At 34.7% G+C, this 26188-nt stretch overlaps 1 protein-coding gene across 2 annotated transcripts in view; it reads left to right on the top strand.

Moving 5' to 3' along the window:
• The window catches only part of GPATCH1 (G-patch domain containing 1), a 59020-nt gene that overhangs the window by 10689 nt on the left and 22143 nt on the right, over positions 1-26188 (top strand). The window contains exons 6-15 of one of the 2 annotated variants that reach the window (XM_001362467.4): positions 3417-3475; positions 6403-6648; positions 8373-8520; positions 11110-11189; positions 19452-19656; positions 21607-21903; positions 23139-23317; positions 24667-24794; positions 25548-25684; positions 25944-26113. In XM_001362467.4, coding sequence (XP_001362504.2) covers positions 3417-3475; positions 6403-6648; positions 8373-8520; positions 11110-11189; positions 19452-19656; positions 21607-21903; positions 23139-23317; positions 24667-24794; positions 25548-25684; positions 25944-26113 — 1649 coding nt within the window. Of the gene's footprint in view, positions 1-3416; positions 3476-6402; positions 6649-8372; positions 8521-11109; positions 11190-19451; positions 19657-21585; positions 21904-23138; positions 23318-24666; positions 24795-25547; positions 25685-25943; positions 26114-26188 lie in introns of both variants that reach the window. The other variant, XM_056812203.1, reaches the window with a different exon arrangement.

The following is a 26188-nucleotide window of genomic DNA, read 5'->3' as shown; positions in this document are numbered from 1 at the left end:
GGGAATATTTTAATTCTCTATCCTGACTTTTCTGCTTTTATTTTACTGTAGTAATATGGAAAGACATTTTCAACATAACAATTGGTAGGATTTGGTGACTGGAAGTGGTGGGAAGGAGAACTAGGAATTACGAATTCAGTTCATTGAGTATTTAGTAAATCCCTGCTGTGTGCTGTTTTTAAGACTGAGTAAATGGGAAAGGTGGTTTCTCATCTATCCCGTTCCATTCCTTTTGCCACCAGACTAATCTAGTATTTTATCCTGTACACAAGAGTTATTACTACAACAGCCTCCTTGTTGATTTTCCTACCTCAAATTTCTATCCTCCCTATTAACTCATCCTGAACACTGCAACCAGATTTATCTCGCTAAAAATTGCTTTCTAAATGTCACTGCCATACTCAAGGATTCAAAGCCCTTTTTACAGCAAGTACAAACTTCTCTGCTGTACATCAAAGACCTTTCATAATCAGGTCATACCTATGTAGTCGTCTTATCCACTTCAACTAAACACAAACTCACTCCTTTAAAAATAGACTTATCAACTTATTCTCTTAAATGGATTATATTTAGATCTACCTGCTTTTTGTGCATGCTGTCTTTAACCCAGAATTTAAAGTTTTCCTTGGTCAAATCCTTCAAAAGCTAGCTCAAGTCCCACTTCCCTGTGAAATCTTTTTTGACTACTCCACTCTGCATGATTTGTCTCTTCAGAATTGCTTTTGCTTTGATATAGCAAGCATCTCCCCTATCCCATTACTAACCTCCAATAAAGTATATTTCCTAAACCCAATAAGACAAATCCTGGCTAAAAGAATGATTGCAGCTTATGGTACATGCCATTTTTTTACTTTATGCAGATGTTTTTTGTTTACAGAAAGAATGTGTACTTTTAATAATTTGATTTGAATGTTGTCTATTGTGTTTAACCTGAGATTTATACTATTTATGTTGTCTTCATTTGCTTTACATTGCCATAGCCATTGTAAATATTGTTCTATTAGTCCAGCTTTTTTGTACTTTGTGACACTTTATGCAAATCTGTCCAAGTTTCTTTGAATTTTTCATAGTCATCATTCCCTACTACAAGTACTGCTTTTGTTTTACATCAAATTCATACTCATATAAAACCCCTTTCTCCTCTTTTAAGTAAACCTTCCCTTATAAGAAATAAAAAAAAATTTTAAAAATTAACAACATACATAGTTGTTCCTCTACCCCCTCCTACCAGCCCACCTCTGACATGAAAGGAAGGAAGAATCCTACTTTTTTCTAATTGTTTGATGTGTCTTAGTTTTATTTCTTTAATTAGATTAGATATTTTTCCAAGGGCAAAAGTCATGCCTTAACCACTCAATGAATGACAGCGTCAAAAGAGAGATGGTTTCAAATCCCACTTGACACTAACTTGACATGCAACTCAGGACAAATCACTTAATTTTTCTGAGCTTGTGTCCTTATCTATAAAGAGATGGTGATAATCCTTGAATTACCTCACTGTCTGTCTCCCTAGGCTGTATTAAAGGATCTACTTTGTAAACTATAAAGTTTAGATAACTAAATGAATTGTTTCTTCTTGTTCTAGTAACAAGCAATTGAAATATCTATAATTCATCAGTCACATTACCCAAGTTATATAACCTATGAACTTTTCCCCCTTATACTGTTAATTGTTACATTTACTATGTATCTTTATTTAAAAAAAAAAAGCATTTTATTGAAAGTTTTTGCATTGTTTTCACTTCTCAATGTTATCTTCCCTTTTAACAAAAGAGTACTCTCTGGCAAAATAAACCTCAATACAAGGGCTGTCTATGAAAATGTGTACTTCATTCTGGCCTTTCATCAGTTTATTTATCCTTCTGCTGGAGAGAGGGCATACTGTCAGACTTCTGAAGTCAAGATTGGGCTCTGCATTTGCCAGAGTTCTCATGTCTTTCAGTGCTTTCCATTATATTATTGTGGCTATTATGTAGATGGTTTTCTTGGTTCTATTAACTTTACTTTGCATCAGTTTATACAGGCCCTCCCGAGTTTTTTTTTTTTTATATTTGTTGTTTCTTAAGGTAATATAATGTTCTATTATGTTCATATGCCACATTTTGTTCAGCTATTCTGTAGTCAGTGGATACCCACAGGGCAGTTTGCTGCCCAGTAAACTTCTGTCATAAATATTTTTGTGAATTTGCCTTTCCCTCTCTTTTTTGAATTATCATATGTTAACTACATGGATATTTTAATTTCAATTATTGTTCATTTTACATTATCATTGTTATTATTATTAAAACCCTTACCTTTTTTCTTACAGTTGATACTAAGTATTGGTTTCAAGGCAGAAGAGGGATTAAGGCTAGGCAATTGGGGTTAAGTGAGTTGTCCAGGGTCCCACGGCTAGAACATTTTATATTATTTTTAATGATGCAGTTTGTTTTCACCCCATTCAAATCCAAATATATTTATTCCCTTTACCTAGTGACCCATCCTTTGTAACATTAAAAAAGTGAGAAGGAAAGAGTCTAATCAGAAGAACTAATAAACATATATTATGTCTGACAATATATATAATATTTTACAACCATAATCTTCCATCTTTTCATTGAAGAAAAGGAGGTGCATTTTAAAAAAAATTCATCTGCAATATGAAATGTCATCATTATAATAACAAGGCATTCATTTTTTTTCCATTTACATTGTTACAGTCATTGATCCTTGATTCTGCTTACTTTAGTCTGTATCAGTTTATTTAAGTCTTTACATCTGAGTTCTTTAGAATCATTATTTTTTGTTTGTTTTTAATTTTTAATTTTTTTAAACTATTTTTCCATGTTTAAATGATTTATTTTCTCCCCCTTCCTTCTTCTCTTCCCCCCCTCCCAGAGCCGATAACTAGTTTCACTGGGTTATACAAATGTTATCACTTGATACCTATTTCCATGTTATTCATTTTTGCAATACAGCAATCTTTTAAAACCAAAACTCCAAATCACATACCCATATAAACAAGTGATAAATTATATGTTTTTCTTCTGCATTTCTACTCCCACAGTTCTTTCTCTTGATGTAGATAGCATAGAATCATTATTTTTTAAGCATCAGTTGTAGTTCAGTACTTCAATGTGCCCTAGTTTTTTTTTTTACCTATTCTGCAGTCAGTGGACATTTATTTTGTTTCAAGTTGTTTGTTTCCACAAAAATGCTACTTTAAAATTTTTAGTATATATGAGGCCTTTCTAGGTTTAATCTCCTTGAGGTGTATACTCAGTACTTATATTGTTGGTCAAAGTATATCATATGCCTTTTAGAAAGAATATCAGTGATGAGGTTTGTTTTTTTTTTTGATGTGCTTATGGGAATGATTCGGGCAACCTCTTTTAATGTTATATATGTGACTAACTGTTTTCAAATGTCTTTTATAGTTCCTGGAGTAAAAATCTATGGTTGCGCTTTACCTCCTACTGGTTCTGAAGGATCAGAGGTATCGTTTAGGTTAATTCATGTTCTGTTCTCATTGTATTTTTCAAGATGAAAATGGGACACTTGGCATTGAGTTTCTTTTAAAAATAAAAATAGTCACTTTAAAAATCTGTTTTTATCAGTTGACAAAGATATAGTAAATGCACAAAATTTGCTTGTTGTAATTATTGTATAGTGATACATTATTTATTTTTATTTTCAGTTTTAATAACAAATTTCCACATAAGTTTTCCAAAGTTATGTGATCTATCTTGTTTCCTTCCCTTCTTCCCTACCTCTCTCCTGGAGCTGACAAGCAATTGAATCTGGGTTATACATGTATTTTCACATAAAACATATTTTCATAGTATTCATTTTTATAAGTGAATAATCTTATAGAACCAAAACCCCAAAACATATACCCAAATAAACAAGTGATAAATCCTATGTTTTCATCTGCATTTCTATTCCAACAGTTCTTTTTCTGGAGGTGGATGGCATTCTTTTTCATAAGTCCTCAGCATTGTCCTTGATTATTATATTGCTATTAGTTGCAAAGTCCAAGTGATACATTAGTTATAAGTGACCTTATCTAACAATCTTAACTTTTTGGATCATAGCTGAGGACCAGAAATACATTGCTTTGTGTCCAAAATAGAGGAAAGAGTTTTTTTCTCTAAAAGTCATGCATTCAATACACCTTTAAGTCCTTTGTGCTGTCTGCTGTCCTCTGAGGGTTATAAAGATGTACCATAGAGAGTCTTTGTTGTCAAGGAGTTTATAGCCTAATAAGGAAGATGAAAACATACAAATAGATATGTTTGTCATACAAAGCAGTATATGTGGTAAATGCCTTCAGTCTAATATAGTCCAGATGCTGTAGAATATGGGAGAGAGTTAAGTACAACTTCTGGTTGGAGCGATCAGGAGAAGTATAGATAATACTGCATTTGAGCTGGGTCTTGAAGGATAGAAAGAGTTTCAGTGAGTATTAGAGTTGGAGGTGGGCCATGGTTTTTAAGCAAAGAGAATAACATGAACAAAGTCATGGGATGGGGATGAACAATGGGTATTTGGGGAGAGTTAAGCAATAATTAGGTGACATTCAGGTATGATAGTAAAAAGACATGTTATAAGAACTTTGAATACCAGGTTTAGGAGTATGGAATTTATACCATAGGGAATGGAGCCATTGAAGGTTTCTTCAGCAGAATAGTGATATATTTAAAATGATGATACAGAAAGATTAAGTGAGCAGCACCATGCAAAATTAATAAGGGGAAAGAATCTAGCAATATTGCAATAGTCTAATTAGGAATGCTCTTGTAGCTGTCTGGTATGAAGTAATGAGAGTCTCATTTAGATTGATAGCAGATTTGAGAGAATTCTGAAAGAAATAACAGAAGTCTTAGTGATTGGTTAGGAAAGGGAGGCAACTCTGAAAAAAAAGAAAGCGATCAAAGATAACTGTTTTCAAGCACAGGTGACTAGGAGAATTAAGAAAGTCAAGAAGAACTGGTTTGGAGGAGGAGACAGGTAGAATATAAATAAATTCACTTGAATATGAGGTGAGTTTGAGGTACTAGTTAGGCATCTATGTGAAAATATCCAGTAGGTGGGTGGAGACATGAGACTAGGGCTGGGACCAGAGGTCTGAACAGAAGGTATAAGTACTTTACATCAAGGTTCCTGGGGTATAGATAGATGATATCACTGTAGAAGAGTATAAAAATGAGATCAGGAACATTTCAGTCTTATGTTTTTGACACTTGAATATTTTTACCAAAATGTTCTGGAATTTTCAAATTCAACATCGAAAACATTAAAAAGCACACTAAACTTTCATCTCTTCCTAACTGCTGAGTTGACTGTTTCTACTTTGTTTCTATTCATAATATCACATTTACCTAGGCTCCCAGTTTGAAACCCTGGAGTAATCTTCAACTCCTTTTGCCTGTTTCATAACTAGCCAGTCACCAAGTTCTCTTGATTCTTCCTTTACAATCTCAATTAAATCTGTCTTTTTCCTTTCCACTCTCAGTGCCTAGATCACCTGACAGTTGGAATACTAATTGGTTTTGCCTCTATAGCCCTCTTATTCAATTCTGCACACCACTGCTAGATGAATGTGTACCTTTTCTTGAGTTATTAACTGTAACCCAAGTCCCAGAGCCCTTTTGTGTTAGTTCTTAAAAATCTTGAGTACTTTAAAATCCTAGAATATTAGAATTTCAAGTGAAGGTTGGGGGTTAAGAGATCTGAAAGATCTTCTAGGCTGATACCAGCCAATTCCATTACAGCCATGTGTCTAGAATGTAAAAAGATTTTCAATCAATTAATAAAGTTATTTCAAGCAATAATATGTAAAGCAAAATTCTAATAATTAAACATTCAAATGGTTATTCCAAATTCTCAAAAGATGTGATCAGTTTACAATCTAGTATAATAAATTAAGAATAGAAACTCTTTAAGAACAGAATCTGTCCTAGAGGTAGCATAGTCTAGTAGCAATAATGTGAGATTTGGAGCCTTAGTGAAACCTGGTTTCAAATCCTGGTTCTACATTGACTTTGTGATGAGGGTAAGTTACTTAACCCCTCAGAGATTCAGTGTCTTTATCTACAGGGTGTGAATACTTATATTACTTGCCTCATAGGGCTATTAGGGCAATATTTTGTAAATCTTACAGTGATATATGTATGTTGATATCTTTATTAATAAGATAAAATTCGGGATGAATTAGGTCAATATTAATGGTTTTATCTTCATAATACCCTGTATCATAGTATATACCTACTGTTTACTGTTGTTGAAGCTTGATTTAGTCATTTGTCATACATTTAATATAGTAATTTAAAGAAGCATTTATAATTATTTAGAATGATTACATCTATAATCTCAGGTTTACTACATATTGATTCATCTTATTTCTTTAAATATTTTTTGAAGGATGATGATGATGATGACTATCTGCCTGATAATGTGACTTTTGCACCCAAAGACGTAACTCCAGTGGACTTCACTCCTAAAGATAATGTTCATGGACTTGCTTATAGGGGCCTAGATCCACAGAAAGCATTATTTGGAACTTCAGGAGAGCACTTTAATTTTTTCAGTGATGTATCAGAAGGGACCAGCAATCTTATTGGGAGCATAAGACCAAATAAAGGAAGAAAACTTGGAATTTCAGGACAGGTAAAAGCATTATTGGCTTATAAATGTTGAGGTGATGAGTCATTGAAAATTAATATATTGGGGGCCACTAGATGGCTCAGTGGATTGAGAGCCAGGCCCAAAGATAAGAGGTCCTGGGTTCAAATATGGACTTGAACACTTCCTAAGTGAACCAGGCAGGGCAAGTCACTTAACCTCCATTGCCTAATCCTTACTGCTTTTTTGCTTTAGAACTAGTCACAGTATTGATTCTAAGATGGAACGTTAAGAAAAAGAAAGAATATACTTCCCTTAAATATCCTTAATGTTTATGTGTTTATAGGAGATGACTGCTTCATTATGTTTACTTTCGTAGACCTAGATCTCTAATTTTACATTTGAAAAATTCAAAATAGAATTGATCTCATTTTCACTGTCATGTTGGTTTTTTTTTAAACACATAGATGTCTAAGTGAGATTTATAAAATACCTTAGGCAGACCTGTCCATGATAAAAGAACAAGACCATTGTCAAAGCCAAAACAAATTTGAACACAATTTAGTTATATTCATTACTTCTGCTTCCTTGATTATATAATAAAAGATGGTAGGTATACTAGCTCAATTCTCATATTGAAGGGAGGTGGGAAAAAGTTATTCCCTTTAATCTATTGTTGCCAATCAAAGTCTTCTCAATCATAATCTTATTATGTAACCAGTAGGTAGGTGAATCTTTTTCTTATACTCATCTTCTCTGTAATTAGGAATGTACAGAAGAAATGTGCTATATGGAACAAGCAGGGCAACACTTTCTCTGATGTTAGGGCTGCCTAGAATCAGCAGATGCCTTGACTGACAAAGAAGAGTAGAGCTAGTGTTCTAGGCTGGCCCATTATGCTGGGGCTGCTGAGCTTATAATGGCCTTTGAAAAGGGTTGGAGAGATAGTCCAATGAGACATTTTTTTATAGTAGTACAGTATAGCTGCAGGGGTTTGACATTCTTGAGTATGTTTTCCTATGTGTCTATACTGATGTTCTCTTGTGTTATAAGGAAGTTTTCTGTACTAAGCTATGCTATGAGCTACCCAGGGTGCTGGCAGTAGTGGATACCAGAGTGGTGTATCTATGCCACAAAGTCAATAATAGCTGCATTCTTCATGACACCTTCTGAACCATTCCCTGGTCTTGGGAGTGCCTGACTTAAGGGTAGTGATCTGTCAACTTGGTGGTATTGATGGATCAATAGTAGTCAGTTTCTTATAGTCAAGACTGGCTTTATGAAGGACAGGGAAATTGTTTTTCATTTAAGCCTTTTTGGTTTCATATCTTCATCAGCTGTATTCTACCTAACCTACATTGGTCATGCATCTCCCTTTTCTCCTTTGCCATTGATAACTGGTCCATAGTTTGCTGGGAGGGAGGGAAGGAGGGAAGGGGAGGGGGGGGGGGAGAGAGAGAGAGAGAGAGAGAGAGAGAGAGAGAGAGAGAGAGAGAGAGAGAGAGAGAGAGAGAGAGAGAGAGAGAGAGAGAGAGAGGAGAGTGTCAGTCTGTGTGTGTAAAAGTGTGTGTGTGTGTGTGTGTAAGTGATTGATTCAATGTGATTCACTGGCTCCTGTTTATGTCCCCACAGTGTTTAAGTCCTTTACTTGGTAAAATAAACGGTAGTGAAGTATCTGCAATTAAATACTTAAAATTACTTTTCATATTTCAGTGTAGATGTGCCTCAAATCTCTATTGATCCAGCTTAAATTTTTTTTTTCTTATAAGGCTTTTGGTGTAGGTGCTTTGGAAGAAGAAGATGATGATATCTATGCAACTGAAACATTATCAAAGTATGATACCATTTTGAAGGATGAGGAACCTGGAGATGGACTCTATGGTTGGACAGCACCCAAACAGTATAAAAACAGAAAAGGTAATTGTTAAATAGATCAACAACTTTAGTATATCAAGATAAGGAAAATGGTAATTCTTTTATTAATCATAAATAAAAATGTGGTTTGGGCACTAGATATCAACATTGGGATGATATGTGGTAAAGGGTAAGGGGCTGAAAATGAAGGTGAGATTAGAACTAAGGCAGAAGGGGCTAGAGACATGAGAGGGGCTTAGGGCCTGAGGCCAGTGAATGCAATGTAGCCAGGTTATCTTGAATCAAGTGAATAGTCCAGAACATGTATTGGTATGGAAGGTCAGTTCTGAGTGCCAGGTTAGAACCATGTACTTTAACAATAGGAGCAACTAGGTAGAGCACCAGGCCTGGAATAAGAAGACCTGAATTCAGGAGGCAGCTGGGTGTGTCAGTGAATTGTGAGCCAGATCTAGAGATGGGAGGTACTAGGTTCAAATCTGACCTCAGATACTTCCTAGCTATGTGACCCTGGGCAAGTCACTTGACCTCCATTGTTTAGCTCTTACCACTTTTCTGCCTTGGAACCAATACATAGTATTGATTCTCAGGTGGATGGTAAGGGTTTTTTTAAAAAAAGACCTGAGTTTAAATCTAGCCTCAGACACTTATTAGCTGTGTGACCCTGGGAAAGTCATTTTACCCTGTTGGCCTCAGTTTCCTCATCTCTTAAATAAGATGGGCAAGGCAAATGGCAAACTACTCTGATTTTTAAGAAAACCCTAAATGAGGTAAAAAAGAGTTTGGTATGACTAAAACAACTGAACAACAACTTGAACAATATGTACATCTATCAAAAATCAGATGAGGTTATGAGAATGAAGAGTAGATACAAGTCACTAACAGCAAAAAGTACTTGACATTGGAGATGTTGAAAGCTTTTCTCTTTTAACATATGCTCCCCAGGCCTGTTCCAGATTTTTATATGCAACAGGAAAAAAAATAATCAGGTCTAGTGTGGCTTATCCAGAACTTTTGAGAGAGAATAATTAATTAGAAGTAGTTGGTACAGGAAGAATAAGAAAGGGGAAAATAGTTTCTTGTAGGCTGATCTTAACACCTTCAGATTTCATTTCTGAGAGTTTGAGGCCAGTGTCCTATTATTAGTTTTCTGTTTTCATCTTTGGGAGTTAGATGACCTCAAGAACTTGTGCCCATTCTAGAATCTTTAATTCTTATAGCTAGAAGGAAAATTAGAAATCATTCAATCTGACTTTTTACTTAGTACATACATTCCCTCTGCAGAATCCCAGACAAATGATCATCTTCCAGTTAGGAAATTCTCCTTTATTTAAAAAAAAAAACAACTTTACCTTCTGTCTTAGAATCAACACTAAATATTAGTTCTAAAGTAGAAAATCCAGAAGGGCTAAGCATTTGGAATAAGGTGACTTGCCCAGGGTCACACAGCCAGGACTGTCTGAGGCACCACCTAGCTGCTCCTTGCATAGTTTTTAACTTACGGTCTTTGCCACTAAATAAAACTATACTTTAAAACAGCACCCTTAATCTATTGTGTGTCATGTACTCCTTTGGCAGACTATCTAAGCCTCTGTTCCCCTTTTCAGAATAGAGCTTTTAAATGGATAAAACAAAACATAGAATTACAAAGGAAACTAAAGGTTAGTGAAAATAAAGATTTTTTTTTCCTCACCCAGATTCATGTATTCCATTGAAATGTATCCATAGACCTGTTTGGGATCCATGGAGTCCAGGTTAAGAACCCTTGATGTAAAAAAAACCCCAACTCCTGTGGGTGTATATATATATATATATATATATATATATATATAACTAAATTCTTGGTTATCTTGTTAGAATTTCATTTGAGAAGGTAAAAGTGCCTTTTATTGTTTTCCTCTGCTTAGATCATAGAAAGATTTGATTTGATTACACTGTCTTTAGATGGTTGCTAAGGAAGCTCCCAGGTAGTCCATATGTTTTTTTAAAACCTATTTTTAGCATTGACTATCTCAAAGTAAAAATTACTTTTTTTAAAAATCAGTTCTTATGCTCTTAATTGTACTTATCTCACTCACGTCATATTTTTAGGTACCTATTTACTTAGGAACTGAATACTTTTTGAATTAGATATTTTAAGTTTTAACACATCATTGTTTTGGTTGACCTTTCAACTATGTAGAAACCAAGACATACGGCCTGAATAGTGTGCATAAGTTAGGGTGGTGTAGGGCTGTTTCACTCAGGTACTGAGTCAACAAAGGTGTGAGAGATGGATTTATGTTCTACTTCTTTTGTAACTTTATTATGTAAACCTTTTTTCTTGTTCTTTATTGGTGCATAATTTGAATGAAAGGTACAATACTGTAAACAGTATAGCTTGTCTCTAAAATTAATAACATTTCATTTTGCAGAATCAGAAAAAGATAACCGGTATGTTGGCAAAATTAGGGCTGTTTCACTCAGGTACTGAGTCAACAAAGGTGTGAGAGATGAATTTATGTTCTACTTCTTTTGTAACTTTATTATGTAAACCTTTTTTCTTGTTCTTTATTGGTGCATAATTTGAATGAAAGGTACAATACTGTAAACAGTATGGCTTGTCTCTAAAATTAATAACATTTCATTTTGCAGAATCAGAAAAAGATAACCGGTATGTTGGCAAAATTTTGGATGGCTTTTCCCTAGCATCTAACCCTTTATCTTCTAAGGAAGTAAGCAAAACTTTTTTCCCTATTAGTTTTGCCTTTTAAGATTTGTTCTGCTGTAGTTTAAACCTAGGGTTGGCAAACTAAGGCTCAGAAGTTCTTTTTTGTAAGGGTGCCTACTTTTGTAATGCTGAGTGAGTTAAGATTATTTTTACACAATACAGGAAAACTTTATTTAAATGCAAAAAAACTGTTAGAAATGTTAAAAACCAGTTTTAGCCCTCAGACCTCTGAATTAGCCTGGGATGGGAAGACTGTTGGAAAAACCTTCAAATCCCCTTAAATTTTCAGAAAGTAGTAGATTCATATAGTAAATCAATGAGTCATCAGTTAGTGAAATTACATCCTGTATTACAGTCAGGCAGTAAACCACAGCCATTCTTCATAATTAAAGCAATTAATTACTTTTAATAGAAACTCTTTAAGTGTTTTGAACCATTACTTAATTTGGTCCCTTCTTTCTTTTGAAAGGATGGGGTCTGTGATTCCATTGTTATGTAGAACTTCAAGTGACTAATTTAGAGTCCTAGGAAGTTGCCTAGTGCCTGAGAGGTTAAAGGATTTCCCTGGGGTCACACTACAAGTAGGTCTCAGGGGACAGCTCTCTTTTATGTCTTGATACCTCTTGTTCAGAGAAATATTTTAGAAATAAGCTAGAACTTCATTTTGATTTAATTTTAGGGGCAGTAGAATAATAATAGCTGACATCTCATTTGAGCCTTACATGAGGTCTCTATTATAGATATTTTCCTCATTTTACAGATAAAGAAAATGAGTTTTACAAAAGAAAAGGGACTTGTCCACATTCAAAACAGGAAGTGAAAGGGACTGTGCTCAAATTCAGAGTTTCTCAGCATCTTTCTAGTCATGCAACAAGGAGTCTGAAGAAAAAGAATTCTGGTTCACTTCCTGGCTAAGCATCTGATATTTTCAGTGTTAAAATTATAGCCTGCTCCTTTATTATTTCAAGTGGATAGACAAATGAGTTGAGAGCCTTAGTTAAATGCTTTATCCTCCTAGTAGGAGAATGGAGTGTGATAGGTCTTAAAATATGGCATTCAAAAAAAACGAAAGATCCCAAAGACTATAGATTGCTGGATATCAAAAATACTTTCAAGAAGAGATTATGAAGGTGCTGGAGAGGGCAAGTACCAAATGGTGTTTCCCCTGAATGAATATGACTGTCTTTTTTAAAGTATTTTTATGATGCATATTGTCTTACAGCAATCACTTTATCCACTTCTCCATAGTACCTTCTTTTATATGACCAAAAAGAACAGAAATATTTAAAGCCATTTAGATAACAACTGTTATTGATGCAGTATGTATCATCCGGTACCCATACTCCAAAACCATTTAGATCAAAATAGAAAATCAAGGAGCTTCCATTCTTGTTAGGAAAGACTATATATGGAAGGGTTCAGCTGCAGGATTATATGGAAAAAAGCCCAATGATCCTTAGGGTTTAGCAGCAGGTTTGCTGGTGACACATCTTTAGTGTCATTTCCATTCATAAAAGCATATCCTTTCATGCTGAGCCTTTTGAAAGTGCTAGGGACTTCTTTCTTTCCTCAGTCTACAATTGCAATAGCCCCTGGGAAAGTAAGGTCTGTAGCACTTGTAGAGACATTTGACAGCTTGCATATAAATCACAAGAGTTGCCCACTCTAGGCTGGAAAAAAAGGCTGGATACCAGGGAGCCACTGCTAGCCCTGGGGTTCTTGTGTTCAGAGCTGTTTCCTTCACAGTGTAAGAGGGGAGGTGGTAGTTGAAGTGATTGAGGGCAATGATTTGGCTCACTTGGCACATATAAACTATGGTCTTTCTGTCAGGGAATCTTGTTATTTCTACTGGAATAAAATTTCATTATTATTCATTTGGAACCACTACTAATTATCACATTTATCTGAGTTCATAATATTCTACCTCTCTGATTAATTCTTTTTTTTTTAACTCTATTTTCTCTCTTAGTAAAAACTTTAAGACAGAAGAATAAGGGCTAGGCAAACTGGTTTAAGTGACTTGCCCAGGGTCACACAGCTAGGAAGTGTTTGAGGTCAGATTTGAACCCAGGACCTCCCTACTCCAGGTCGGCTGCTCTATTCATGGTGCCACTTAGCTGTTCATGATCAGTTCTTACTCTCTTTTGCTCATTCATATCATTCTTACTAACTGTGGGTACATTTTCAGGCTCTGACTTAGTCACTCTTCTTTTTTCCTGAACTCCCTCATTTGGTAACCATACCAGTTTCCATGGGTTTAATTATCATTTTCATGCCACTGACTCTGAGGTCTACATATCTAGCCTTAAACTCTTCCTGTTCTGATCCTGCATCATTAGCTTCCAGCTAGACAATCTAAATGGAATCCCTATAGGCATTCAAAACTCATCTGACAAATAGAATTCATTCTCTTTCTCCTCTTCCAAACTTCCATATTACCATCATAGGTACCACTGTCCTAGAAACCCTCCTGTCTTCTCCTGACTTTTGAGTCATCATTTCTCTCTATTCTTTTTTCTTACCCTATCTACCAGTTATTTTTTTCCTTCTTCTTTAACCCTTAATTTCTGTCTTAGGATCAAAGAAAGTATCAGTTCCAAGGTAAGGCCTAGACAATTGGGGTTTGTGACTTACCCAGGATCACATAGCTAGAAAGTATCTTAGATCAGATTTGAACTCAGGATCTTCCTAGGCCTGGCTCTCAATCCATGGATCCACTTAGCTGCACTTCTTTTGGTTCTTCACATACTATCTCTAAAGATGCCCAAGTTTTCCCCATCCTTTAAAAAAAAAAAACTAAACCCTTCACTAGATTCTACCATCCTCTCAATTTAGAGCCCTATATCTTTTTGGCTAAACTCCCACACATACCCTATCCTTATACCCATGTAACTTTTCACTTGTTGAACAGTAATTAAGTTAATGGTGCTATTGCTTCCTGAAAGGGTACATCAATTAAATCCTTTCTGGCTTTCCTCACCATTCTTGTGACTTCCCATAGCAAAATCCCCTTCCCTGACTAGCAATTTATTATATGTTTTGTTTCCTACTATGCTGTAAACATCTTGGGGGCTTTTGTATTTTCACCCCCCAGCACTTAATATACTTTTTCACACATGGGAAATTCTTAATAAATAAATGCTTTTTATTCATGTTTATTATTCATGTAAATAGTCATGGCTTTCCTGGGGGTATTAATAAATCACATTTCCAGTCTTTAAAGTCTAGAAGAAAAACAAAATTGCTCCAGTGTTTCTTTGTACAAAGAGAAACTGAAAAGAATTGATTTAAATCTGACAGAGAAAATAAAATATATATATCCCTCTGTGACGAGCAGTTTGTGAGTTTAATTAAATTTTTTTGGTGAAAGGAAGTAGATTTGAACAGTTCAATGCATTTGTTATCTTATTGGTGTAGTTATTCATTAATTACCAGAACAAAGGAATTACAAAGATAACTACAGTTGGGAAAGCCCCCAGAGATTATCTAGTTTAATCCCCTATTTGAAGCATGAATCAAGTCCCCTTTACAACATCCTTGATGAATGATCATCAGATAGCTCTCTGAATAATGACCTCCAGGAGTTGGTACTCATTACCTTTCAAGATCCATTGCAGGTTTCTTCCTTTACCCTTCCTGTTTACATCTTTTTTTTTTGCTTGTTAAGATCTTTTATATGGAGAGGGGTCAGACAAAACAAATTATCAGTTGATGATAATACTGTCTTTGGATCAACTACCTAAGTAGGTTCTATAGCACTTTGCTAGTTTTAATATTTAGATTTTACATGGTTCAACTTCTGCTGCCAAGATATCTTGACATGGTTACACCTGGAGGCCAGGAGATCACAAAGTGGCTCCTTGGCAGAATGGAAACACTAAGCCCCCTCTGTGTGACTTCTATCATCAACATCTCTTACTAATGGAATTGATATGATTATTGTCCTCTTCCCTAGTCTCAGAAAAAGTAATATGAGAGCAAAATACTTGCATACTATTCCCCCAAAATATCATCAAAAGATCAGACTCACAAAACCAAACCCAAAAGGTTATCATGGGTTAACTTTTGCTTAGGTATATAATTCCTAACAAAAGCTGCACCCAGAAATCCCCTCCTCCCTTTCACAGAAACAAATTCTCCTAAGCCAGTACATAAATCATCATAAGGAGAGGCTTGTACAATATACCTTAGTACATCATGCCTGAGTGACTTGATTTACCAAACAGAACCCATCTTGGAAAACTCCCCAATGAAACTCTGAAAAATGATTAGTTTCATATTAAAACTAGTTGTGCTTCTATCACCCCTTTGATCCTTCAACTTGGTTGCAGTGTTGTTGATTGTATCTAGAAATTCTGATTGATTATCTATTTTTATTAAAAGTATGATGTGATTTTCTTTGATTGTCTGTAAGCTCAAGCCCCTCACTGGTTAATAAAAAAACTGACCTCTAGTTATGCCACCTGTGATGAAATCATTTATCTTTTGCAAAACCTTTGTGTATCCTGCCAGAATCAATAGTAACAGTATAAGTGTATAAAATGATCACAGAATGTTAATCAAACGATTTGTCAAAAGTTAATGTCACTTACCCAATTATCTATATTCGAACATGCATGCTGAATAATGTAGCTGTGTGCCAAGAAAATGGGTATAAACCAAACCTGGGCCTCTATGCAGAGCTTGGCCCCAGGCTGACAAACACATAACTATCTCCCATTACTCATTTCTGCCTTTGCCGTCACACCTGGCTGAGAACCCCTGGAGCTTTGAGCAAGGCAGGCCCTGAGCTCACAGCAAATTTCAAAGTAGTTTAAAACCTTTTGGGAGGAAAATTGGGGAAATGCAGACTCTTTTCAATTATATATATATATATATATATATATATATATATATATATATATATATATATATATATTTATTTATTTATTTATTTATTTATTCAGACAAAGTTGAACAACTGATATTTTAAAATAATTGTTTTTTAAAAATTAATTTCAACTAATTTGTCATTTCTTTATTAATATATTAATGCCTATCAATGTTGAGAATTCTGAATTTCAGTTTTGTATTTTGAAGTAGAAAGGTAAAGTCAGTTATTTACATGAAAATACCTCAGATCAAAAATAAAACAATATTAAAATTAAAAATTAAAGTATGATCAGAACCCACATTAAAATTTGGATTTAATTATTTTAATCTTGAGATATATTATGGTCCAAATAGGCACATCATATGTAGATAGCAGATGAGACTAGCTCAAGTACACCTCAAGTATATAACTGAAATTTTTTTTAAAATTGCATTTTAAGTTTAAGAGGAAAGTTAATAAAAGTCATTGTTTGCTGAACATAGTAAACTATAATCTTATTTGAATTAAAAATAGAATTTAAATCTATCCTTTTCTTGCATGTGAAACCTTGTGAGCCAATTTAAATAGTTCTGTATATAATCTGATATTTTGAGTCTGTCTGATCTTATTGCTTTGGGTTCTTCTGCCAGTACAGGTTATAATCCCACCCTCACTTTGCATACTATATATTTTTGTCAGTATCCTTCCATAAGTACTCTATACTGTATCAGCTCAATGTCCTGGCCCTCTGATTAGGGGATTGGGTGGGAGCACAGGAGAAAGTGTTTTGTAGATACCAAGATAGCTTTCTGCCTATAGCTGTCTGTAAACTGTCTGTTTGCTTTCTCTCATTCTTGTTATTTGACTGGCTCACTTCTTTATCTGATCAAAAAGGTCTTCTATGTCCTTTCTTAAAAACAAAGCATCCTTTGTAATAATATACCATAATTTATTCACAGCTACTTTGGGTTTTTCTATTTCTTTTTGTTTATTTGCAATTTTATATCCTTTTTAAATTCTGGTGTGTCAAGATTTGTAATTATATATCATCACAGAGGAAATATTGGTGTTAAAAAATTTGGCTTTCAGGGTAGTAAGAAGCTTAGAAACATTGAGGGCACTGCGAAGTTTCTCTGGTGCAGCACAGCTTGACTTCTTCTCTTATAATTCTGAGCCCAGCTTATTGCCATTCTGTTGCACTCATCCAGGAAGATAATCAGCTGACAACAAAACAGTTTCTGTCCTCAAGGAGCTCACCTTCTATTTGAGGAAACAACATGTCCATATAACTTGTCACTCAAACAATGGGTCTGGGAGACTGATCCCAAATGTTCAGTTCTCTTGCTTTGGCCTGTTGCCCCACCTTAGATTATTCTGGGAAAGCCTCTAAAATAAAATTTAGGTAGGGCATGATGGCATCATGGATATGATAATAGATTTGGAGTCATGAAAACCTGAATTCAAGTCCACTTTCTAGCCATGTGATCTTGGGCAAGTCACATCTGTTAGTCTTAGTTTCCTGATCTCTAAAATGGGGATAACACTTAACTTACAGGGCTGTTGTGAGGATCAAGTGAGATCACATTTGTAAGGTTCTTTGAGACATTAAGGTACTATACTGATGATGACAATGACGGTGATGGTGATGGCATAGTTTGTATTAATAGAATGTCCTAAACAAGGTCCCTAAGTCCTAGGTACTCATTATATAGTATGGTTATTGGTTGTGTGACAGCTTTTATTTTACCCCATAGATATAAAGATCTCATGAGAGCCTTTGAACAAATAGGAAACATAAGCCATTGAAAGAGCCCATTGACTCCATCCACTCCTATCTTCTCTATCTCCAAAAGGGAACTGAAGTTGGAATTGCTGTTAGAGCAATCCTTTGTCATTCTGGGAAGTCTCTCTCACAGAGTCCTATACAGTCTCATCAGGGCTTGTAAGACAGCCCTGTGGCTGAGATTTTCCCCAAAAGGTGAGCATACTTTGAAACAAGCTAAGCAGCTCCCTTTTGAATGAATTTGGTGTTTTTAAGTAACTTAAATTGTTTTGCTCTTCCAGACCAAACCCTGGGCAGGAGCCTTGTAGACTGCCCTCTTTTTATCCAGAGATTATATTTATCAGAAAATCTCTTTAGAAAGTTTAACTCCCAAACTCTCAAGCTCAGGAAATAATGAACTGGGGGTTACTCACAAAGCAGATACTACCTAGGAATTATTATTATTATTTTTTTAAACCTTACCTTCTATTGTGGAATCAGTACTCCAAGGCAGAAGAGTGGTAAGGGCTAGACAATGGGGGTTAAGTGACTTGCCCAGGGTCATAAAGCTAGGAAGTATTGGATGCCAGATCCAAGACCTTCCATGTCTGGGTCTGGCTCTCAATCCACTGAGCTGCCTCCTAGGAAATCCTCCTTTTCTGCTAGAAGACCAAATGCTTGGATCCTACTTCTTAGGAAATTCACAATATCTACCCATCTACATAATTGTTTGGGATTAGGAGTGTTGTCCTTGAATTTCCCTTTTGAGCTGAATATAAACATTTCTCCCATTGGTCTATGTTTCTGTGGTATCATTACTGTGTCTCTGCATTGGAGAAGGCAGATGGTAGGGAAGGAGGAAGCTTTTCCTACCCTGCTGTTCTCTAGAACAAGGTCTAGGGGCAAGTCCTCAAAAGACTCCAGGATCGCTATAAATATTGAGTCTAACTTAGTGTGTTGTCCTTCTAGCTCCATTTGATAACTCAGATAATGTGCATTTTTCCTACACTTTATTTTTCTACCAGGGGAAGGGAATAAACATTTATGTAGCACCTACTACATGCCAGGCTCTATGCTAAGTGCTTTTACAAATATTATCTCATTTGATCCTCGCAACAACTATGGGAGGTAGGTGCTATTATTCTCTCCGTTTTACAGTTGAGAAACCGGAGGCAAACAGAGGTTAAATGATTTACCCAGTATCACATAATGTCTGAGGCCAAATTTGAACTTTTGCTTTCCTGACTCCAGGCCCAGAGCTCTATCCACTGTGCCATGGATTGTTTAACTGAGCTCTTTCAAATAATTGTAGATTTTAGTGAGATAACTTTGTTGTGGTTCCAGGATTGGTGGATCATAGGAGCTGGTATATTTTATATCGAATATCCATTCCAACAGTATATTTAGTGGACAGTAGGGAGTAATAAAAACCACAGGGTTAGGAACAGTTGAGTTGTTTTGGGTTCTTTAATAAATGCTTTCATTTTTATAAGCACAGTAGTGCTTTAACTAGTATCAATCTGTAGATTTGTGATTTCTGGTTATAATTTTAACAATTAAATGTAATATGTTCATACTTATGTTAACTACCTGATATGAAAGATAGGATATGAGTTTTTTTTTTAACATGTATTTTCTATTTATTTTAAAAGATTTACCCACCACCTGAATTGCCAAAGGATTATAGGCCAGTCCATTATTTCAGACCTTTTGTAAATGCAACCTCAGAAAATTCTCATTTATGTCAAGCACTGTCAGAATCAACTGGGAAAATATTGAGTGACATGTTAAAACAAAGCAGGTATCAGTTAAATGCATCTAAGAGGGGAGAAATGCTTGGAGAAACTCCTATTCAAGGTATGTATAGCAAAACCATTTTAGTGAACATCATGTAACTTGTTTAATTATCTTCTTCTTTGCTCATTTAATAGACATAATTTTGTATTTCTAACATGTTAAAAGTATTTTCCTTGAGTGGCATTTTTATGCCACATATCAGAGCTGCATACCAAATTACCAAAAATAGATATACAGCTAATAAAGACAATACAATTATATTCTTTTATTTACTAATAGTTTGTTGGGTTTAGTACCATCCAGTTTTTGGCTCAGGTATTGCTTGTCTTTTATATATGTATATATGTATCTATTTGTTTATTTTTATTTTCAAAATTAATTAATTAATTAGCAATATTTTTCCATGGTTACACAATTCATGTTCTTTCCCACCCCTCTTCCCTCCTCTCTCCTGGAACTGACAAGCACTTCCATTGTGTTATACTTGTATCATTATTCAAAGCCTATTTCCATATTATTAATATTTGCAGTAGTGATCATTTAAAGGCAAAATCTCCAATCATATCCCCATCAAACCATGTGATCAATCGTATGTTTTTCTTTTGTGTTCCTACGTTTCTACAGATATTGCTCATCTTAAGCAAGTTTTTCAGGACAGGTCTTAAGAACTACTAGTAATTGATAAAATTGATAAATTAGTTTTATTTACTTAGATTGATAACCACATTTCTAACATTAAAATTGATAAAATTAGTTTTATTTACTTAGATTGATAACCACATTTCTAACATTAAAAAATTTCTCAAGCCAATCTGCAGACTGCGAAGCCCAGGATTCCTCTTGACTGAGTGTGGTGACTTAGGCGAAATAATGATGAATGGGAGACAACTTTTGTATTCAACCTGCAGCACAGGGTTTCACAGAGAAACTGTTCTGCCTTGGCTGAGACTTGGCTTTATTTTATACCCTTATGGCCACACATCTACTTGGCACACAATTTCATTCTCAACATACATGTTTCCATAGAACCTAACAACAGACGTGAAAGCCTAAGGAGATAGTCAACAAAACATTGTTACTAAGTGCAGGGTCAGAGGGTAGAATCAATATGACTCAGATATAGGTTGGGGAATTCAGAGCATAGATTTGTCAGAAGTTTTTATGCCTAGAAAAGAGGGTCCTATTTGAGTGGGTATATAAGAATCCTTAGGTTTAATTTTGTAAGTGGGATCTCCTGGTAATATTCTGGGGGGACAGAGTGGGACAACTGTATTAACCCTGCAAGCATGTTGTTCTCATCTGTTTTTCCTGGGTCTAAGTAAGAATAATAATCATAGCAATTCCAATAATATGGGGATATTAATAAAAGAAAGTCACTTAGGGGGGTTTCAGTGGGTGTTTCCATCCTTCCTAGGGGCTGCTTTGTAATTCCCGATTTCCATGTGTGACCGTGTCAAACAGCGTGGTCTTTGATGGCTCCTGGCAAAAAAGTCATAGTTCTTCTCTGCCACTTAGAAGGGTAGTCCAGAAACCTGGTTTTATGAGATCCCTTACTTGATGTTGGGGAATACTGAAGAGATTGTGATATAAAGATCTTCTTTTGAATACTGTCTTGTGCCCATGATATCGATTTTGTCATTGATTCAGGCTGATGAGTTGTAGCCTGGGCCATAGGGGCATATTGAAGCCATGCTTAGCCAAGTATGGGACATCATTGACTTGGTTTAAGGTGACCCAAAGTACCATTTTCTATTATTAACTTGTTTAATTAATATTAAATTACTTAACTGCAATTGTTTGCCATTCCCTAAAATTTGAATATCAACAGCTGACTTGTATCTCATTCGCAGGGATAGTATGAAAACAAATTGAATAATATAAATAACTTTTAAACTCCTAAATAATTTTAACTTTAAGTTGTAAAATATTTTAAGATATTAAACACGTACAAGAAAGTTTAGAAAGATCCAAATATTTGATACTTCTCAGACGCTTACTGTTTTTCTTTAGGCTCAGCAACATCTATCTTGGAGTTTCTATCCCAGAAAGATAAAGAAAGAATAAGTGAAATGAAACGGGCAACTGACCTTAAAGCATCTGAAATAAAAGCCAAAGCTTTGGTACCGAAAGCTTGGAATAGCAGATTTCAGCCACATTCTCCAGATGATATTCCATGCACAAAGCAAATGTTATTGAGTGGGGATATAACTGCCGGAAGATCCAGTGATTTCAGACCTTTTACAAAAGACCCAGAAAAACAAAAACGATATGAGAAGTACTTAGGCAATGTTAAAGAAGGACAGAAAGGTAATGTGATAATCTTTTTAACCATACTTTTTTTATTCATTCTAGGCCACTGTAGGGTGAATTTTTATGTGATTAAATAGAAAAGTCTTATTTTTTATTCCACTGGTAGTGAGTCTAAATTTGCCTTTGAGCCAAGTTTAACCCATCTTGGATCATTCAAACCCTGGTGGAAGCCTAGCATTGTACCTAAGAGTTGGACTTGTGGCAGGTGGATCTGGAGTGCGATTAGAAACAGATTTGAGGAAAAAAATGTGGTTGAATAGCATTAATATAGGAAAAGGAAAGAGTAGTAGTATTGGTTAATTATCCAAATCCAAGAGGGGCAGCTTTTTAAAATCAGTGAAAATGATTTACACATTACTTTTAGTGTTCTTTTTATAGTGCATGTATGCCAATGATTTATTATGTCCAAGAGCATCAGTGAATATGGGTAGTTTTTCTCTTTGAGTACCTTCAAATGTTAGAAATTAAAGATGAAACTGTACGGTACAGATTTCTTTGCTACCCTATTGCATAAAAGGCATTAACTATTAATATGTTTATTTAAGAGCCATGAGTTTATAACTGTAATAAAATGTTACTGTTTTATTGAAGAGACCAGTGGGCTGAAAAGTTTGGTTTCTAAGGAATCTAAATTTTAAAAAATATTTCTGAACACCTAATAGTGGGAACCAATCTTTTTTGACATTTTAAATGAATAGTTTCCTTAATAAATACAGCAGAATTTAACTGTCATAGTGGTGGAGAGAGCAGTTCTACCTTACTTTCCTGACTTGTTTGAAGTTAGAGCTTGTTTATTATTGAAATACTTTCTTAAAAATTAGAGCTTTTTTAATATTGCTATGGTACATTTTATATTGCTATTAAAAATATCAGAAACATTGTTTGATTTTTATTGGCATAAAAATAAATTAACTCAAATATTAGGTCTTATGAACTAAATATTTTTATTGTCATTTATTTTTTAAAAATCAATTTTTATTGGTACACAGATTACTTTCCTGCTTCTTTTTAACCTTACTTTGTATCAGTTCATATACATTTTATCATTTGTCATATTTGCCATATTTTCTAGCACTGTAAGATCACATTCTTCTATCATAGCCTTGATTAGTGTGCATTGGTTTTGTTTCTGGCTCTTTACCAATACGAAAAGTGCCTCTGTAAATATTTTGGTGTATATGAAAGGTCCTTTACTTTTATGATGAAATTGTTTCCTCTATCCTATACAATAGATGCTTTGGAAAGTTGTTTAGATCCTAGGATGACTGAATGGGAACGAGCACGAGAACGTGATGAATTTGTGCGAGCAGCTCTGCTATATAAGCCCTCTAGCTCATCGTTATCTTCCAGATTTACTCATGCTAAACAGGAAGATGACACAGACCAAGTAGAAGTTCCTAGAGACCAAGAGGTTTGCCATCACAATCTTATTGAACTGTAAATGTTTAATTTAAAATATTACAGGAAAATATTTTTAAAGTTGTAAGTCACAGGTTAAGGTGATGTCTAAATAATGGGATAGCCTTACCATTAGGAAGGCTTAGGTTCTTAGTCTTGCCTCAGACACACTAGCTAATGACTGAGGGTAAATTGCTTAACCTTATAGTTTTCTGGGTACCCAACAGACTGCTCACCCCTGCCCCTAATCCTGTTTTCCTTCCAAAACCCAAACAAAAGGGAGATCCTAACTCAGCTTTACAGCCTGGGGGAGAAACTATAGCCTCAGCTTAGAATCCGATGGGGGCAGCAGCTAAGGAGAAAGTTGTTTCACAAAAAAATCTCAATTCAGTATTAATTTTCCATAGATTATTTGAGTAAGAAGCCTTATAGTTAAGTAGATTTGGATCAAAAGATATGTATAATTTGTATCTTTGGCGGTCTACTTCCTATTTGCTTTTCAGAATGATTGAACCAATTCATGGTTCCACCAACCATGTACTGGTATTCCAGTTTCTTGTAGCCCTTTCAGCATTTGTCATCTTCATCAGTCAGATGGAGATGAGATCTAAGCACCTCTAGAAGACTTTTTACTCTGTGTTTCAAATGAATTACTGATTTGCAGTTGTCAAAGGTTCTTGATAAACTGGGGTAACAGAAACTCTGTTAGACTTCATAAACTATTGAAATGGTATATTGTCAAATGCTTTATAGAAATGTAAAAGATTTATTTAACTAGATTTCTTGGAAAAGTCCCTCCTCTTTTTATGTCTTCAGTTGATCAGATTATATTTTTATAACTGCTTAACCAGAGTTAAGTGCCTCCTTATTTCAAAGACTAAAATGAAACATCTCCTGCCCTCTCAGAACTTACCTTCAAGGGGGCAGCTGGGTGGTTCAGTGAATAGAGAGCCAGGCCTAGAGACTGAAGGTCCTAAGTTCAAATCTGGCCTCAGTGATGCTGGGCAAGTTACTTAACCTCCATTGCCTAGCCCTTACCACTCTTCTGCCTTAGAACCAATATAAAGTATTGATTTTAAGATGTAAGATAAGTTCTTTAATAAAAAAAAACTTAACCTTCTTTTGGGAGAGATGATATGCATATATATATAGAATTCATGTAAGATGACTACAAGGCAGTTCTAGGAGGGAAATGCCTTAGCAACTAGGAGGATCAGAAAGGTCTTCATGTAAGAAATGGTACACAAACTTGAGATTTGAAACAAACCAAGCATTTCAGGAGGTAGTGATGATACAGGAGAATGTTCCAGGCAGAAGACAGTACAAAGGCAGAGATAAAATAAAATATTTGAATTTTTACAGAATGATGTTGATGACAAACTATCTGCTGTGAAGATGAAGATGTTTGGAAAGCTCACAAGAGATAAATTTGAATGGCACCCTGAAAAACTGCTTTGTAAGAGATTTAACATTCCTGATCCTTACCCAGAGTAAGTTGTTACAATAAAAGTAAGGTTCAAGGCAGATTTTTTCCATCAGGACAGACTTTTCATATTATTAAAGTAAAGTAACTTCTGTCGTTACATTGAAATGTTTGTGCACTTTTAGTGTGCTACCTGTTACGAGTAGCCTTAGAAATTAAAGAATTTTCATTATAAATCCTTTAACATTATAACATCATTCATCTTTTATGCTCTTTGTTCCAATTAAATATTATTGATGTACTTTTATTTTCCTATAGCAATACAATCCTTTGCATTTAGTTACAAGCATTGTAAGAAAAGGTATACAGCTAAACCAATATATTTGTATTGTTTTATTGGTAATGTCTTTAATATTTAAATATAGACATTTATGATGATTAGGAAATATTCTTTTGAAAATTATTTTTATTCTACCCATAAATATTTTCATTTGTATACAAATAGAAGAATAGAAAAAGAGGATTGTATATAAAACTTTAGGTTTCTATTATGAATAGTTTGTTTTTTTCTTTTAAGTATATAAGATCAGCTTAAAGTTTTCAAAGCTCTCTTGCTTCTGGAAAATACTCCTCATGTGCCCTACAGATGAATATTTTTTAAATTAATTAAAAGTGGTTCTTTAAAATATTGAACTACTTTAAGTAATACAGATTTTTGTAGGGCCTATTAGGACAAAATAAAAAGAATCAAGGACATTATTTAAGGATAATTTATTTGAAAGCTAGTGTTAATGAACGTTCATCTTTTTTTTCCTTCTAGTTCAACCATAGTTGGATTACCAAAAGTTAAACGTGATAAGTATTCAGTATTCAACTTTTTAACGATATCCGAGTCCCCAACATTAGCCACAACTCAAGTATCAAATGAAAAGACACAGCAGAATCACAGTCGGAATAGTGAGTGGGGCATCATTTGATTAATATAATGAATAATATATTAATAAATGGTCAAATTTGAAAACTGAAACAAATAATATTAAGAAAGCAAATGACTTGCATACTTAATTAGAATTATTTATAAATTTATAAATCAGCTTCTGTTCTGATGTTCCTAGACTATTTAAAGTATAATAATGAAATAAAGAACAATAAATGATTTATTCGATGTAGAATTTCACTTCTATGACTATTATTATTGGTATCAATCAATTTTTAGAGCTAAGAAAGCCGTCCAGGTGGGATATACCTGAACAAGAAGAGAGGAAAGAAGATTCTATTAGTGAGTTTCTAAGTATGGCTAGATCAGAAGCTGAAATTCAGAAACAACAGCAGAGACCATTGGTAAATAAAGCTGAAGGGAATCCAGTGGAATCATCTTCAACAAAGGTATATATGAGACTGCCTTTTCCCTCCATCATATTTGTGCTGTGACCATTATCTTTCTCCATTGACAATGATTTT

The sequence above is a fragment of the Monodelphis domestica genome, chromosome 1, assembly GCF_027887165.1.
Source record: "Monodelphis domestica isolate mMonDom1 chromosome 1, mMonDom1.pri, whole genome shotgun sequence".
NCBI lineage: Eukaryota > Metazoa > Chordata > Mammalia > Didelphimorphia > Didelphidae > Monodelphis > Monodelphis domestica.
Note: the sequence above shows the minus strand (reverse complement) of the source record. Positions and strands in the feature narration are given on the sequence as shown.